Source organism: Cricetulus griseus, chromosome X (assembly GCF_003668045.3).
Source record: "Cricetulus griseus strain 17A/GY chromosome X, alternate assembly CriGri-PICRH-1.0, whole genome shotgun sequence".
In the NCBI taxonomy this organism is placed as follows: Eukaryota; Metazoa; Chordata; class Mammalia; order Rodentia; family Cricetidae; genus Cricetulus; species Cricetulus griseus.
The window spans coordinates 64,464,814-64,481,548 of NC_048604.1; the positions used below are offsets into that span (position 1 = coordinate 64,464,814).

Below are 16,735 nucleotides of genomic sequence, written 5' to 3' on the forward strand. Positions count from 1 at the left end.
GTGCTTAGAATGAGCCTGTGTGGGGTATCCCATGTGGGATTTAGATGGTTCACTGAAACAAGAATCAGAACAAGATCTCAAGGTAGGAGGAGCAAGGAGTAGTCTAGTGGAATTGAGACAGGAGTGGGAGTACGGGAATTAGTAAAAGACTATAGAAGGGTCTTAAGAAACTGAAATATAGAGTTACTCAGTAAAGTAGGAGGGTCTTTTGATGGGTTCAAATTAGAAGGATGTGTGGCAAATGGGAGTATCTATGCATTAACTCAGAAGGACTGAGAATGAGAGGGTTATAAGGAACCTCAGGAAGTTTAAGGAATGCTAGGGGCAGGAAAGACATCCCGTCCTTATGTAGTTGAAGAGAGAAAGAAGCAGGCTAGATTGTTTTGAAGATGCCATTCACTGTCTCTTCTTTTCCAGAGGACTAGATATGACAAGGAATGTAGAAATTTTCAGAAATGTTTAGGGCATGAGTTATTTGATAAACAAATTCAAAGTCATTGTCAAATTAAATGGAAGGCCTTTACCCCCAAATGAGAAATGATTTCACTTAGTAGCCTAGAGGCCACATGGAGGTATATTTGCTAGAAGTGTGGAAAGCCTCTACCCAACCTTTGAAAGTGTCAACTACAACTACTACCAGGAAGTAATTAGTGTGTCCTATGGGAGGCATGAGTTGCAACATAAGTAGATGAGTTGGGAAAGGTAGGGGCCTAATAGTAGCTCATGGAGAGACCCTTTGGGAGATGGTACACTGTTTACAGAGATCCTGTAAGTATTCTCTCATAAAAGTAGTGAGAAGAACATGTGTACTAAGGGCATTTCAAAGGGGCAAGTATTGGGCCTGGAAAGTAGGAGTGACTCTTTTGGAGGAAGGAAAGGTTTTTCAGTTGGGGAAGAGAGTAGTAGATTATTAATATATCAGTAGAGTTCTCAGAGGTTGGCTTGGTGGATCTGAAGTGTTCCACTGGTACGGTAAGAAAAGCCTGAAAAAGAGAGAAGATAAGTAATATAGTCAAAGAGGGAAAATAGTGGGGCAATCTTAGCCCTTAGTCAGCTAACAGACTCAGGGTTAGGCAGTTATTTCCCCAAAGTGGAACCTTTTGATAATGGGGCTGCTTCAAGGAGACAGGGTATAGTTTTCCTGTTAATGACAAGGTGCCCTTGGAAGTGAGGAAACACTACACTCTCCAAGTTTTAGAGTTTGAATGAATGATGTCACAGATATATTTAGAGTGTAGATGCTAACCGTGGTATATCAAGCTAGGTTTAGGACCCTAGTGAGTGCAATGAGCTCTGCCTGCTGAAAAGTAGCCTGCAAAAGGAGAGGACTTGCCTCTGCCACATGCTGGAGGAAGCAGTCAAGATCATCATGGTACCACTTAAGATAACAATAGATATCGTAGCTAGCAGAAATATGGGGCTTCCTTGAGAAAACTACCATCAGTGAAACAATCCAAAAGTCCAGGAATGGGAGGTGGTGAAAAATCTTAAGTGCCTCATCTGTTATCTTAGAGTAATTGTGAAGTATTCTGACTTTCACAAGAAAGATGATATCTATTTGAGAGCAGAGTGGCTAGGGTTGAGTGGATGGCAGGACTGAAGAGGGCTGAAGAGAAAATGCAAGTTGGGAAAGGGTAGTATAACAAGACTGGGAGTAAAAGCAGGAAGTGGAGGAGAGTGAAAGATGGCTACTCATGTAGCAAATGGGTGGGAGGAGAAAACAGAGTTTGAAAGGAAGGTAACTTTGAAGGCTCTAGGGATGAGTGGAATGGAATGGCAGTTTTTAGAACTTTGTGGCATTGGAGGCCAGCTTTGACATACAGTTCAATTTGTTTAGAGAAATAGGCAACAGGTAGGAACAAGTCTCCTACTGGTTGGGCTAGAAGAACTAAGGCCTGGTTACGAGCACTACAGAAGTAAAGGTAGAGAAAGGTCAGAAGGGGCTGGGGAGCCCAAGGGCAGTAGTTCCTGAGGGCCTGTTTCAGGGTGACAAAACCTTTATGTGTATCTGGACTGGAAACCAGGTGACAATGAGATCATCTTTGGATGCAGCATAAAAAGGTTGGGAGAGACTAGCACCACTGGAGAGCTACAGCTGCGAGTAGCCTCTGAGACAGAAAACTAAACTCTCTGTCTTAGGAACGGGAATCAATTCCACGACAAGTCCACTATGTCTTGGAGTAGAATGTTGTGGGAAGAGGGGGATATTTGGGAGGAGAAAGAGGGAGAGCCAAAGAGAGAGAGAGGAGAGAAGAAAGAAGAGGATCTGAGTGCTGTTGAGGAACTTTTCCAAAGTGGTAGGAGCCATCACAGAATCCCTGCAGAGAACAGTCCAGGTAAGTTGCTGGGAGAAGTTGGACTTGGGGTCTGTCCAAGTGAAAGGAGAAAGTTCCAAGAGTTGGCTAGAGGATAATGGTGAAGAAGGCAGCACTGAATCCATGACTGAAAAGGGAGTTGATTTCTGGTAGACCAGAGAGAAAATAGTAGAAGGTTGAGGGATGCGTGAGTGGATGGGAACAAGAAGATAGTTGACCTGGCAAAAGCCTTGTACAAGGTGGTAGGAACATTGGGCTTTCAAACAGTGAGGATGGGCATATTGTTGTTGGGGGAGTTTGTGGGCATGGAGATATTCACAAAGAGGTAAAAGGTGATGGGTTTAAGTCCATGGCAAGGGAAAATGGGTACTGCAGAATTGAAATAAATCAATAAAGGTGTCTGAGAGAAATGAGCACCATGTGATGGTGTTGGGCAATTGTCAAGTGGTTTGTGTCCTATACAATGGGGCCAACTTTAGAGACAAAAACAGGATTGATGGATGGGAGAGAGTCAACCTCAGGTGTGGCCTAGCACAGGAGGATAAATTGAGGATAATTTGATAGGCAAGAGAGATGGCAGATCCAAGTTTATAAAGCAAGTCTCATCCTAGCAAAGGAAATGAAGAGTGGAGTAAGGAGAAATGAATGTATAAGAGTTAGGTCCTAGAAGGAACAAATGAATGGGGTATGATATGTGGAATCTTGGGTTGGTCTTTCATACCAGTAACAGGAAGCATGGTCTTATAGTTGGGAGGGCAGTGTAAAGGAGGTGACCAACAGAACTATTCTCCACTTTGTTACATTGTGGCAACACTCAATGAGCCAGGCACTGAGCTCAAGAGCAGAAGGTTGAGGTGGGAGATGGTTTGGGATGGGCATCAGCAGCAGCTCTAAAGGTGGAATCTCCAAGGGAGATGAAGGGAGTAGTCTCTTTCAAGAGAAGAATTTGGGTAGGGGAACAAGATTGACACAGGAAAAGCCATCAAGCAGGCAGAAAGCTTATACATAGAGCTTCCTGACACTTTCTGGTTCTAGTCCTAAAATGATCAATGTCCCTGAGAATTTGCCAAGTCAATGTCACATTCAGACCACAGAGAGACGCTGTCCAATTTATATTGGTGCCAGGCCATTTACTGGGTTAGATTTTATTCCCAAGATCCAATTTAGAGAGGTTAGACAAAAGACACATCAAAGGGAATGTTGAAGGTATTTGAAGTAAATTTGGAAACCCATGGTGGTGAGGAGAGCCCAGGATGTTCTGATGACCCCAGACCAGTGTCCCTGTAAAGATGTAACTCACCTCTGGGACAGCTCCTGGAGAGGTCAGAAAAAGAAATGGCAGCCTTCCCAGTAGCAATTCCTTGACCTCTGGATCTGGGCGGTACCCCAGGTAATCTCCTTGTCACCTTGGGATAGAAACAGACAGAAGGGGTAGCTGAACACTACAAGAACAGAGCAAGATGCTTCCACAGTGCCAGAGCTGCTAAAGAATGGAATATGAAAGGAAGTGATGGAAAGGGGGGAGGGAAAGAAAAAGTAGAAAAAGGGAAAGGGGAGGAGAGGAATGGAGAGGAGAGACAGACAGAGAGACAGAGCTCCAGCTCAGTGGATTACACAGTACCCCGAGGGTGTGGGAGAGGGGCTAAATTGTGCAGATGGTTTGGGGTGTCCAGAAAGGAGTAATCTCCTGACAAGGACCACATTTGCCTATAAAGTTGACACCAAACTTTGCAATTTGAGGGCAAGGCTGAAAGAAGGGAGTGAAGTAGAATGGGGTAAAAGCCAAGGGCACCCCATAATTGAGCCCAGGAGAAGCTACTACTGTCAGCTACTTCCGGGAATGCAAAAAGATACTGACTCTGAGGAGGTAGATCGACAGCTGTTTGTTTTGAAATAAACTTAAGAAGGTCTCTCATCTTTGAAGGTGAGAGAGTGAATTTCTCTTACAGGCTATGGTTTTATCAGAGCTGGGGAAGGAGCTGAAGTCAGGTTGGGCAAGTAATAGTCATGGTTCAATTCAGATGTGCAGGAATGCTATTAGTGGTGTGAACTTTGGGAAGCTGACTATGGGAAATTAAAACTGCTAGTCACGGGAAGACAGAGCTATTCAAACTGCAATTTGATGACTGGAGGAGCTGAGGCTGGAATGGAGGCTGCCTCTGAGTCATGCTCTTGTTCTCTCACAAAATCATGGACAGTTGTCTTTTTTAGCTTTGATCTGGGTTCTTTGGGTGGGAATTAGTCTTCCCTCACAAGGAAGAGGGGGAGTGTCTTGCCTCCCATTGGCCTATACTTTGTAGATTGGACATGTCCTGGGGGAAGCTAGCAACTGCAATAACAGGAAAGAGTCCTGTGGCCTATAATGAACTAGTTCCTTGTGACAGAACATGGTGGCTGGCAGACAGAGCTCTAGGTTTTCCTGAGATGAGCAGGTAATAGACAATTGTGGCAGCCATGGACTGACATTGCTCCTCTTTACTCTTATAATATGCATCCTTGGCTCTCTAGGTCTCCTTATGGTTAAGATCTTGAAGGCCATGTTTAACAAAGTGAAGCAAGAGTTTAGAATTTCTTTAAGCTTTTATCTAGCACCTGGAGAGATTTGACTTGTAAAATGTACAGCCAGGATGGCTTGGCTTTCTGACATGCTGCCAGATCAGTATACTTCTAGACTAAAAGCAAGTAGGGTTCTTGGGAGCATCCCTGTGTTATCTCCCACCAAATGCTGTAGTTATTAAGTTTGATGATGGTCCCTTTCTAAATTCCCTGTAATAGACAGGATACAGTCTGGGAAAATCCTCCCCCCACCTAGTTTCTAATTCAGTGGCCTAATATGACCAGTGGTGCGACATACCAGGGACCACACCGTAACCCTGGCCTAACTAACCATAGACTGAGCAGAGTCTTGAGTGCTCACAAATGAGGACTTATCAAGGATATCACCCAGGACTAAGTTTAGAGGTCACATAATAGTGTAGGAGAATCTTTTAAGGCACATAGAGCATCTCTCTCACAACTGGAGATCGTGTGGCACAGCCATGGAGACTTGGATATAAGGGACCTTGAAGTCTTTCATAAACTACAACAAAATAGATCTAACTATAGGATGTAGTTATAGCTTCATATGCAATGAGGTGGCAAGCACTCTTGATCCAGGAGTGGGTGTAAGAACAAAATTTTGTTACAAAGGAAAATAAGGATTTTTTTTCCTAAGAGTGGGGCCAGTTTCTGAGACCACATCCTGGGCTCAGTCACAGAGAATATAGGAGTGTCTGACAAGAGTTGCAATGTTCACCCAAAAGGTATTTCTTGAAGGCAGTGGGCTTTTCCTGCTGTCATAGGTGAGATCCAGTTTCACTGCACTGACCTGTCTGAAGTATGTTCTAAGCTGGGGCATCCTCTGAAAATAGAGAACCTTCTGGCTTGCAGAGATGGAACAGTTTCACTCCAGAACCAAACCCATTCAGTTAGTCAGGCTAGATTAACCTTGAAAGGAAATCTCACAGACCAAAATTAGCCATAAAACAGTTGTGATGGGAGCTAGAGAGATGGCCAGTGGTTAAGAACACTAGCTGCCCTTCCAGAGATCCTGAGTTCAATTCCCAGCAGCTGCTTGATGGCTCACAGCTATCTGTAATGAGATCTGGTGCCCTCTTCTGGCCTGCATGAATACATGCAGCAGAACACTGCATACATAATAAATAAATAAATAAATAAATAAATAAATAAATAAATAAATAAATAAATCTTTAAAAGAAAAAAAGCAGTTGTGAGGGAAAGGAGAGGACTCATGGTCCCAAAGAAGACAACAACCAGGTTACTCTCTCCCATTTTGGAAAGCAGTAGCAAGCCGTGGGACAGAGAAAAGGAGAGGGGCAAAAGAAGGAATCCTCACAGGACATGTGAATTCCTTCCGGACAGGCTACCAGCCATGCCATATATTGACAATGGCTCCTTAACTTTGTAGACTTGCAATGGACTTTCCTCCTCTTCACTGCCTTTAGTTGCCACCAAAGAATAGCTTTGGCGAGAGCCTTCCAGTTGCAAAGAAGTAAGCCTTTCCACAAGGGACACAAACTAACTCCTTGATGAGTAATACTAGTGAGCTCAGAAGCCTTTGGACCTCTCTGAAAACAGCACAAGCCTACTTGGCTGACTACCATAATCACCAGACTAGAAAAAGGCCAAAAGAGGCAAGAAGACAGTGTTCTTCCAGCCACCAAAATGTATCAGAAACAACAGTGGTGAGCCAAAGGCACCAGGGTAAAAGTATTTACCAGACACAACAGACAAGGAAATATTAATTTAAATACACTAAACTCTCTAGCTCCAGGGAGTAGCAGACTTGTGCTGCTCTCAACCTGCCCAGAGAAGCTTCTTACCACAGAGGGTAGTAGTTAATGCAGAGACTCAGAACTCTTCAAAATGCTGAGAATTAGCAATTGTGACTGTTCTGCAGTAGATAGAGCATCCATATCAAAACACACACACATACACACGCATGAATGTATGCACGCAGCCCCCCCCCCGCCGAGCGTAGGCACTCTCACACGCGCGCACACACACACACACACACACACACACACACACACACGTGCACATCAAAAAAGTCTCAGGGAATATCTTGGAAGAAGGATCAGAAAGAACATATGAGCCAGAGGATGGAGAGGAGTGCTGTGAAAGGCTGGCCTCTGGACATGACACAGCTGCTGTACACATGAACTCAGCAGCTATGGTTATTGCATAAGACCGAAACAAGATCAAGAGAGTTAAATTCCAACTTCCATGCCCCACCCCTAGGTGAGGAGCTAATGGCAGGTGATGGCTATCAAGGGAGAGTCACTTCTTTTTGTGGGAGGGCTTCCATTGGTAGATTGCCCACACTTCGGTGGCTGAAACCACACACACACACACACACACACACACACACACCACCACCACCACCACCACCACCAGCAGCAGCAGCAGCAGCAGCAGCAGCACTAATTGAACTTACTGGGTTATAGTTTTAAAAAATAAGATGAAAAAGGAAATGGGAGATATGTTGGAAAGGTGAGGAGAGCTGGAGGGAAGGCGTACGGGGCGGGGAGGGTTATATATAACCAAGATACAGTGTATACATAAGGGAAATTGCCAAAAACGTCTAAAATAAAATATGCTGCAAAGACAGAAACACGGCAAGAAAATGCTGAGGGACCCATCCCACGTGAAGGGATGCTTTCTCAGACTGGACACATGGGGGGAGGGCCTAGGCCAGGCCCAGGATGATGTTGTGGAATTTGAGGAGCCCCCGTGAAGGTTCCTACCCTCCATAGGGAGTGGAGAGGGGAGCGGGAGGGGACTGGTGGGGTTTGGGGGGAGGGGAGGGAGAGGGAGAAGGGATTGACATGAATGTAAAAATTAAATAAAAAATTAAAAAAAGAAAATGCTCAGGGAAAGAATCACCCCTTGAAAAAGAATGAGAGTTCTTTTAAAGGAAAGCCATTTAGTCTTATTTCAAGCCATTTGTGTGAGTTCATATCTGGATAGGCTAGTAAGCAAGCATCCAACTAATTTTGTTAAGTAGTAAACTTCATAGCACCCATTTTCTTTCTTGAGACTGACCATTTGGAGTAAGGTTCATCGGAATTTATGCTCTTGCTCAGGAGTTAAAGAGGTCTGTTTGCTCTTGAAGAGGGCCCAGGTTTTTTTCCTAGCAACCACAAGGCAGCCCACAACCATTTGTAACTCCAACTTCAGTGGATCCAATACCCTTTTATGGACTCTGCAGACACCAGGCAAACACATGGTCCACATACATACATGCAGATAAACACTCATATACACAAAATAAACTAAATCATTTTTAAAAGAAGTTAGTCTAAATGTTTATCTGAGGCATCTCAAGTCACTGAGGTGAAGTTGTGATTAGTCAGTCTGATTTTGAAAGTGTGGGAATTTGTGTTTCTACCTTGTTGGTCTTTTTGTCTTTGCACCTGTGTCTTCAGAATTTCTGAAAATATTATCTAGCAATATATTTTAAATGGTTGGTATGGAATGCTCATCATGAACTCACAAATTACCATCTAGAACCTTAAAACTCATGTATTCTTAGACTAAATACTAATTATAATAATTGCAAATAACACAAAGAATGATGACATATACCTTTCTGTACTGTAACTTTTAGTTGCAATGCAAATGTATGTTTGAGATATATTAAGAATATGTGGTATAAAAGTGCAACATTGCATGAATAATACTAAGCCCTCTTTATAGTAGGTAATTTCCTAAAACCTGTTTATTTTATTATTTTTTGAAGATTTATTATTTTATTTTATATGTATGAGTGTTTTACCTGCATGCATGTCTGTGTACCATGTATGTGCAGTGCTCATAGAGTCCAGGAGAGAGTATCGGATGCCCTGGAACTGGAGTTAACAAATGATTGTTAGTCTCCATGAGGGTGCTGTGAATCGAATCCAGTTCCTCTGGAAGATCAGCCAGTGATCTTAACCACTGAGCCATCCCTCCAGGCCCCCGTTTCACTTTTTTAATTATTTATTTTATTTGAGACTATAATATAATAATATAATCATTTCCCCTTCCCTTTCCTCCCTCCAAACTTTCCCATGTATCCCTACTTGCTCCCTCACAGGCCTCTTTTTTTCATTAATTGTTGTTACACACACACACACACACACACACACACACACACACACACACACATATATATATTTTAATATTATTGGAAGGAAGCCCTGAAATAAAAATTCCTTTCATTTTTATTGGGTAATATCGCTGCAATAAATTATTTTATGACATGGGGTAAAATTTTAGGTAATATAACCATGCTAAGTGAGAGAGCACTAGAAGAAAGTTAGTAGTTCATTTTCATTTGCAGTGAACTTACCAATATTTTTATAGTATATATTTTACCCAATACTCATTATATCCCTTAATTATATTCCATTGCTTGAAATGAATTTTCAGTGATTCATCTATACTTTGACAATAGGCTTTCTGAATATGTCACAGTATCCATTCAAAATGGATATTGTTGAAGCTTAGTGCTGATTTTCACTATGCAAAGTTAACTGGATTCTGTAATGAACTTTTTTAATATTCATTAATAATTCTCTTAGGACCTGCAGACGTACCTCTAATAGCACCAACCGGTAATTTGCCACCAATATACCTTCCTCCTGGTTACATATCTCAGGTATGCTAATGTGGTTTTTGTTTGGTGTCTAGCTCTTTATTATCATTTAATATTTTTACTATGTCACTGTATGATAATAGATTTTCAGAAATATGTATTTATTTAGTTCACTGTTGTCATTTTCTTTAAATTTTTCTCTTAACTAAACTTTTATCTGTAATCATTTCAAGCGATTGACTTTAGCCAAACCTCCCTTAGATTGCCTCATAAATGATATTTGTTTACTGAATTTATATCATATAATATTTAATAATTTCCATTGCTTTGTAGAGTTTGTTAATCCACCTTAAGTATCATTACAATTCTTACAGTAATGGCTTCTGATAATGTATAATCTTTAGTCCTGAAAGTCACATAGTATTTTCAACTCAGTAGTGTTTCATTCTTAAAGGCCAAAGAAAGCTTTTTTTATAAAGATTTTATTTATTTATTATGTATACAACATTCTGCTCAACTTGACAATCTAGAATCTGCTACCTAAGAAGATCCTCAAATATTTATTGTGCACCTAAAATGAACAGTGCAAATAACACTCCTATTGAGATTAAGAAAATATGCAGTGGCCTTGAAAATATAGTACTTGAGAAGACGTCTTGTTATCCTTCTTCATAGCCTTTGTCTTCATGGCTTATTTGGTTGTGTAAATTGCATAGTGGTGTACATGCAGGACATGCCAAACAAGTTAGTATATTATACTTCAATTCTAAACAAAATTATATGTAAGGAAATACCTAATAAAAATATGAGTGCACATGTGCCTGCTCTCAGCAATTTCACTATAAATTCTTTAACAAATAAAGTCTTTATTTTATCAGACAGACACATTTTTACAACTTTGGAATGATATATCAAATATATAATATTCCTTACAGTGCTGTTTATAATCACAAAGGTTTGAAAATAACCCTGAAACCTATAAATGAGGTGGCTGTACAATATGTGCAATTAATGGAGCATTGTAAAACTAAGCAAAAAATAGGAAAATAGAGCTGGGTGGTAGTGGCACACACCTTTAATCCCAGCACTTGGGAGGCAGAGGTAGGTGAATATAAGTTCGAGGCCAGTCTGGTCTACATAGTGAGTTCCAGAACAATCAGAGCTACATAGTGTGACCCTATCCCAAAAAGTGGAGGGTAATTATATACCTATACAGAAAACTCTTTAAATGTGTATTGCTAAATAAAAAGAGAAAGCTCGGAATACGAAAAATATACTGTGATATAATAAAAAGAAGGAAAACAAGAAATTTTAGAAGTGTTCTTAAGAAAGTCACAGTAGTTTCCAGTTGTGAATCATTGAAAAAGTAAGGATTAGGAAGGGTACTTTTAAATTATATGGTACACTTTAAGGTTTTGATATATGTCAGAAATTACCTCTTTTTTTAAAAGGCTACTTAAAAGCAAGCATGGTGACACATATACTTTTAATCCCAGCACTCAAGGGGCAGAAGAGGCAGGTGAATCTCTGTGAGTTTGAAGTCAGCCTGGTCTACATAATGAGTTCCAGAGACTTCCTAGTGAGACCCTGTCTCAAATAACATCAAGATACCTGGGGAAAAACAAGAATGATCTTGCCTTCTTGATTATTGGCCCTTGATGCTTTAGAATTCCAAATTAACAGGATATGATATAAATCTAAAACATAATGATTTCGATAGACTTTAATATGTACATATGATTCTGTCTTCTGTTTTAGGTGGTGGAAGAAAATGGAATTCAGAAAATTATTGTTGTGCCTCAGACACTTGACTATAACATGGCCCTGAGTGCTCCTGGGCATCAGCTGTCACCCTTCATAGCACCACCACAGTTCACATACCCCCAGGCCCTTCCATTTATGTATCCCCCAGTTCAAGGGGAATTTCCAATGCCTTACATGCAAGAATTTGTTCCACAGCAGATACCACTACCTGCACCACCGCTACCACCTCCGATGCTACCACCTCCGATGCTACCACCTCCGATGCTACCACCTCCGATGCTACCACCTCCGATGCTACCACCTCCGATGCTATCACCTCCGATGCTACCACCTCCGATGCTACCACCTCCGATGCTGCCACCTCCGATGCTGCCACCTCCGATGCTGCCACCTCCGATGCTACCACCTCCGATGCTACCACCTCCGATGCTACCACCTCTGGTGGTGCTACAACCTCTGATGCTACCACCTCCGATGCTACCACCTCCGATGCTACCACCTCCGATGCTACCACCTCCGATGCTGCCACCTCCGATGCTGCCACCTCCGATGCTGCCACCTCCGATGCTGCCACCTCCGATGCTGCCACGTCCGGTGCTACCACCTCCGATGCTACCACCACCACCAGCATTTATGTACCAGGAGCATCATGGTAGTGTATCCTTTCTTCTTTTGAGATTTTATTTGTTTTTAGTCATACCAAGTGTTTGCCTGAATGTATGCCTGTGCACCCTGTGGGTGTGAGTGGAAAACAGGAGAGGGCATCAGACTCCCTGGGACTGGAGTTAACAGGCAGTTGTTAGCTGTTGTGTGGTTTCTGGGAATTGAATCCAGATCGTCTGGAAGAGTACCCAGTGCTCTTAACTATTGTGCCATCTTTCCAGCCCCCGTATACACTTTTCCTAAATGCAAAACATTGTCGTTGAGATACAAATATAGATGTGACATGGATGTAAAAGAAAGACTGTCTGGGAATTGAGAATATTGTTCAGTTAATAGAGTACTTGCCTAGCATGCACAAAGCCCTGGGTTTCATCTCCAGGACCACATAAAACTAGATGGTAACACATGCCTAGAATGCTATCATTCTGGAGGGGGAAGCAGGAGGATAAGAGGTTAAAGGTCATCCTCTGCTGGAGTTTGAGGCCTGCCTAGAAAGCGTGTGATTTTTGTCTCAAGAAGAGATGGAGGCAGAGGTGGAGGAGGAGAAAAAGGACTATCTCAAAAATAGAGAAGAGCAGTTGTGGGAGGGAGAAGAAATATGAAGGTAAGGGGGTAAATATGGGCAAAGCACATGATATAATTGTATAAAAATGTTCTTATGAAACCCAACACGACAATACAATGAATACATGCCATTTGAAACAAAAGTTTCTAAAAGTGGAAAAAATGGAATATTTTCAGTTCATTAAAAGTGGAGAGGGTAGAAGATAATATTTCCACGAATGATTGTATATCATGCATACTTCTTAGAGCTGATGATAGTCCCTAGATAAAATGCTTATAATGCCTAAAGTTTATGTCTTAGGTAAAATTCTCATTAAACTCTATTTTTATAAATATTTATTTTGCTTCAGTGTAGCATGTAATTTGTGGTCCATATTTTTCCTGACTGGTCTATAAAATCAGATTGGAAAATCATAAAAATCTTAAAGGCACTGGAGGATTGTCATCAAAATCATAAGACCTTAAGATTGGAAATTGAAGTTACTAAATGAGAAAATACTGTATTTGCTCATATTTTTCCATGCCTATCAGAATATCATAAATACATATACATAAGACATATATATATATAAATACCGAATATTCAGATTGAAGTAAGGTAAAAAAATAAGTAAAGCATGATTTATCAGTGTTATTTTGATGGTTAAGGTGAAGAAAGAAATTGAGAGAATATGATTATTTTAATTACTAAACATTATCACATTATCTTTTTTAGAAACCTATCTTCAAGGAAGAGTAAACCATAACCAATTTGTTGAAAGGACTGTTAAAACGGGAGATTATTCAAAGAAGAAAATGAGAGATCGCCAATTTGGTGAACATAAGACTAGATCCATGTTTAATGACACTCCTTTGCTTCTAAACAAAACCATTGACATGTCAGCTACTCACACTCCAGGCATTCACATTGATAACAATACTTCAAGCATTTGCTCTCTGAATAACATCTTAAGCACTTGTGCTATTGACAATACTCCAAAAAACTACATTGCTAACAGTCTTCTAGACATTAACACTACTAACAAAATCACTAGTTCCTCTGATCATGCCCCTAGCACTTCTACCTCAAACACTGCTCTTTGCTTTGACACCATTAATAGTGCTCCAAGCCTTTCCAGAATTAGTCATGATCCAGTCACCTCTGCTGGAACTCAAAAATATTCAAATGCTGATAGTACTCCACGCTGTATTTCCGAGAGTGCTCACTATGTTTTAATCTCTGAAAATGCTCATATCCCCTCTTCAATTACTAATGCTCTCAGACCTTCTGGTGCTGCCAGCATTTCCAACATTACCAGGGCTTATACTGAAAATAATCATGGAAAGAGAGAGAATAATATGGGAGGTGGAGACAATAAGCAGATGTCAGGTGGAAAACAAAAGAAGACTCAGTCGTCAAATGCAGCCCTAAAAGGTAAACCCAGGAATCCAGTTTTGTTGCCAATGAGTACTCAAGCCAAATTTTTTGGACTCACGATGCATTTTTAAATAAATTTTTCACTACACCTAATCATTTTCTCTACATATGTGAACAAGGTAGATCAGAGGACCCAGGAATCCAGTTTTGTTGCCAATGAGTACTCAAGTCAAATATTTTGGACTCTCAATGCATTGTTAAATAAATTTCTATTATACATAATTACTTATTTAGTCTGTGTATGTATGTGAATGAGGGAGATCAGAGGGAAACTTATCGGAGTTTGTTTTCTCATTTCAAGCATGCAGGTCCCCGGATCAAACTCAGGTCATAGTGCTTGGTGAAAAGCACCATTATTCTCCAATGTCACCTTGCCAGCCCACTTGAAATATTAACGTGCCATTCTCTGCTTCTGCCTCCGCTTAACCTCATTATACTTGTACCTCCATGTTTTTCTAATTTATTATTGGTTGACAAATAATAAACATACATTTATAAAGTACAGTGTAACATTTTCACACACACACACACACACACACACACACACACACACGTATGTATGTGTAACTATAATGTGGAATTAGTACGTGAAACTAACATCTGTCATCTCACTTACCAATCAGTTTTTTTATGTTGAAACATTTGAAATGCATGTATGTTATATTGAAATATACCTTATATTAACTAGAGTCACCCTGCCATGCAATAGCTCTCAAACCTATTTCTCCCATATGAAATTTTATTCCCTTTATTAAGCAACTACTCATTCTCTAACTTCCACCCCACTCCTGGTAATATTTCTTTCAACTTTACTAAACTCTATGTATAAGTAAGATCATGATGTATTTCTTTTTCTGTGCTTGGCTTATTTCATTTAGTATAATGTCCTTTGGGTTTATATATGTTGTAGCAAATGACAGAACTCTCACTCTACTTTTGAAGGCCAAATAGTGTATGCAAAATCATAGTTAGGTTGCCTTTTAAAATCATGAAAAGTGTTAGAATGCATCTCAATGGTAGAATGCTTGTGTAGTATGCCAAAGTTTCTGGTTTAAATTCCTAACAACACACACACACACACACACACACACACACACACACACACACACACATATTAAAAATATATCTTCTTGTAAAATTTGCATGTCCTTGCATTATTTTAGTTGTCTTCTAATGAAATATTGCAAATTTCAATCCTACTTAGTTCGTCTGATATTATTTAAGTTGAGTAATTTTGTACATATCTGGCTAGAGTGTGATACATATTTTGACCAGGTTCTGTACTAAGTGTTTTATGTAAGTTGTCGTTGGGTCTTAATAGTTTTCATTGTGCTGATGTATTTATAGAGTGATAATAGATCTAACTTTTTTCTCTTGTTTTTGCCAATATATTATTTTGTTTGAGGTGGGTTTTTTTTTTTTTTACTTTTAGAAAACAATACAGAATACAGAACACAGCCATGCTGTTTCAACATTGAAAAACCTGTGGTAAGTAACAAAAGTGATGATTTCATGATTTTACCTTTTCTGTCTAAACCCTGCAAATTCATAGTGATTTTTCTTTAGTAGAGGATTCATTTGAAACATTTACCATGTTAAAATTTTTATGAACTCCTTCAGCAATGCAGTAATATCCAATGCATCATCATTTTAAAAATTATTTAATAATAAAAATATTTATTCACAGTATTTCAGTATCTAATATGGGAATTATACCTAATATCAAACAAGGCTTAAGAAAAGACTGTATTCAAAATTACAGATTATGATTTTTAAGTATACTCCTTGCATTTTCATCATTTTAGGTTTCTGATATTCAAACACGATCTGCTACTGTATCATGGAATCCGAACAGTACTGAAAACAGTGATCATATTAATTCTCCTGTGACATTTGAATTGGCACTGTCTAGCAATGGTAAAAATGGAATCTATAAAAATATTTATAAGTAAGTATTTTTAATTATTTCTCATTATTCAGTTCAAGTACACTGTCTAAACATATAGTCATTGTGCCCCAACTTATACCTATGCTAAATTCTTCTTTGACTAGGGTAGTTTTCTAGTAGTAGGTTCCCAAATCAATCCACAAAGCTCATTAGATCACAGTATGTCATTTAGATAGCAGTTCATCCATTTTTGGCTACAGGTTTCCTATTAGACAAATTTGATCTTGAGGAGAATAAAAAAAAAACTTCTAATTCCTCCTCATTTTTCACTTGGTTCATTTTAGGAAATGTGATGATATCTTTAGATAAACAAGAGAGATAATTTACATTGCAGTGGGAATTCAAGATGTGGACTCTGCTAGGAATTAAATTCTGGGAGGTGGTTGTAAAAAAGAGGTTGTGACAATAGCAAGATAAGTTCAGAGATGTGAATCAAAGATAAATCCAGGACTGGGGAGAATACAGTAGAAGATAGCATGCACACACCCAGATGTTCTCAACAGCAGTCAGCCTGGATGAAGATGTAAGCAGAGAAAAACAAAGAAGGAAATACATGCAAATAAAGGGAAAGAGACAGGCTTACACCCACTGTTCAACTTAGGCAGAAAATAAGCAAGAAATGGTATACAATACTTTGAAAATCATACCCGACAATTTTATTTTCTAGAATGTTTTGTTTTTGGCTAGATACTCAAAGTAAAATTCATTTATTTAATAATTGGCAGATAAAGTTGTGAGATTTAAGAATCACAACACACAATCATCTATACTGGGTAGGAGACAGGGAAATGCAAAATTCACTTGCATGAAAATCTTTTTCTGGTGTGTCATGCACTTTGCACACATCACTAGTTTAAAACGAAACAGAACTTAGCTTTCAACATTGGGAGGAAAAGGAGGGGCCACAGCAAGAGGAGGAGGTTGCC

At 39.8% G+C, this 16,735-nt stretch overlaps 1 protein-coding gene across 6 annotated transcripts in view; it reads left to right on the forward strand.

Annotated features, from left to right (window-relative positions):
* The window catches only part of LOC100765442 (fibronectin type III domain containing protein 3C1), a 65,912-nt gene that overhangs the window by 27,065 nt on the left and 22,112 nt on the right, over positions 1-16,735 (forward strand). For 5 of the 6 annotated variants that reach the window (XM_035450289.1, XM_035450290.1, XM_035450293.1 and 2 more), the window contains 5 exons: positions 9,440-9,516; positions 11,212-11,869; positions 13,160-13,858; positions 15,294-15,349; positions 15,667-15,809. In XM_035450289.1, the coding sequence (XP_035306180.1) occupies positions 9,440-9,516; positions 11,212-11,869; positions 13,160-13,858; positions 15,294-15,349; positions 15,667-15,809 (1,633 nt within the window). The remainder of the gene's footprint in view (positions 1-9,439; positions 9,517-11,211; positions 11,870-13,159; positions 13,859-15,293; positions 15,350-15,666; positions 15,810-16,735) is intronic. The other variant, XM_035450294.1, reaches the window with a different exon arrangement.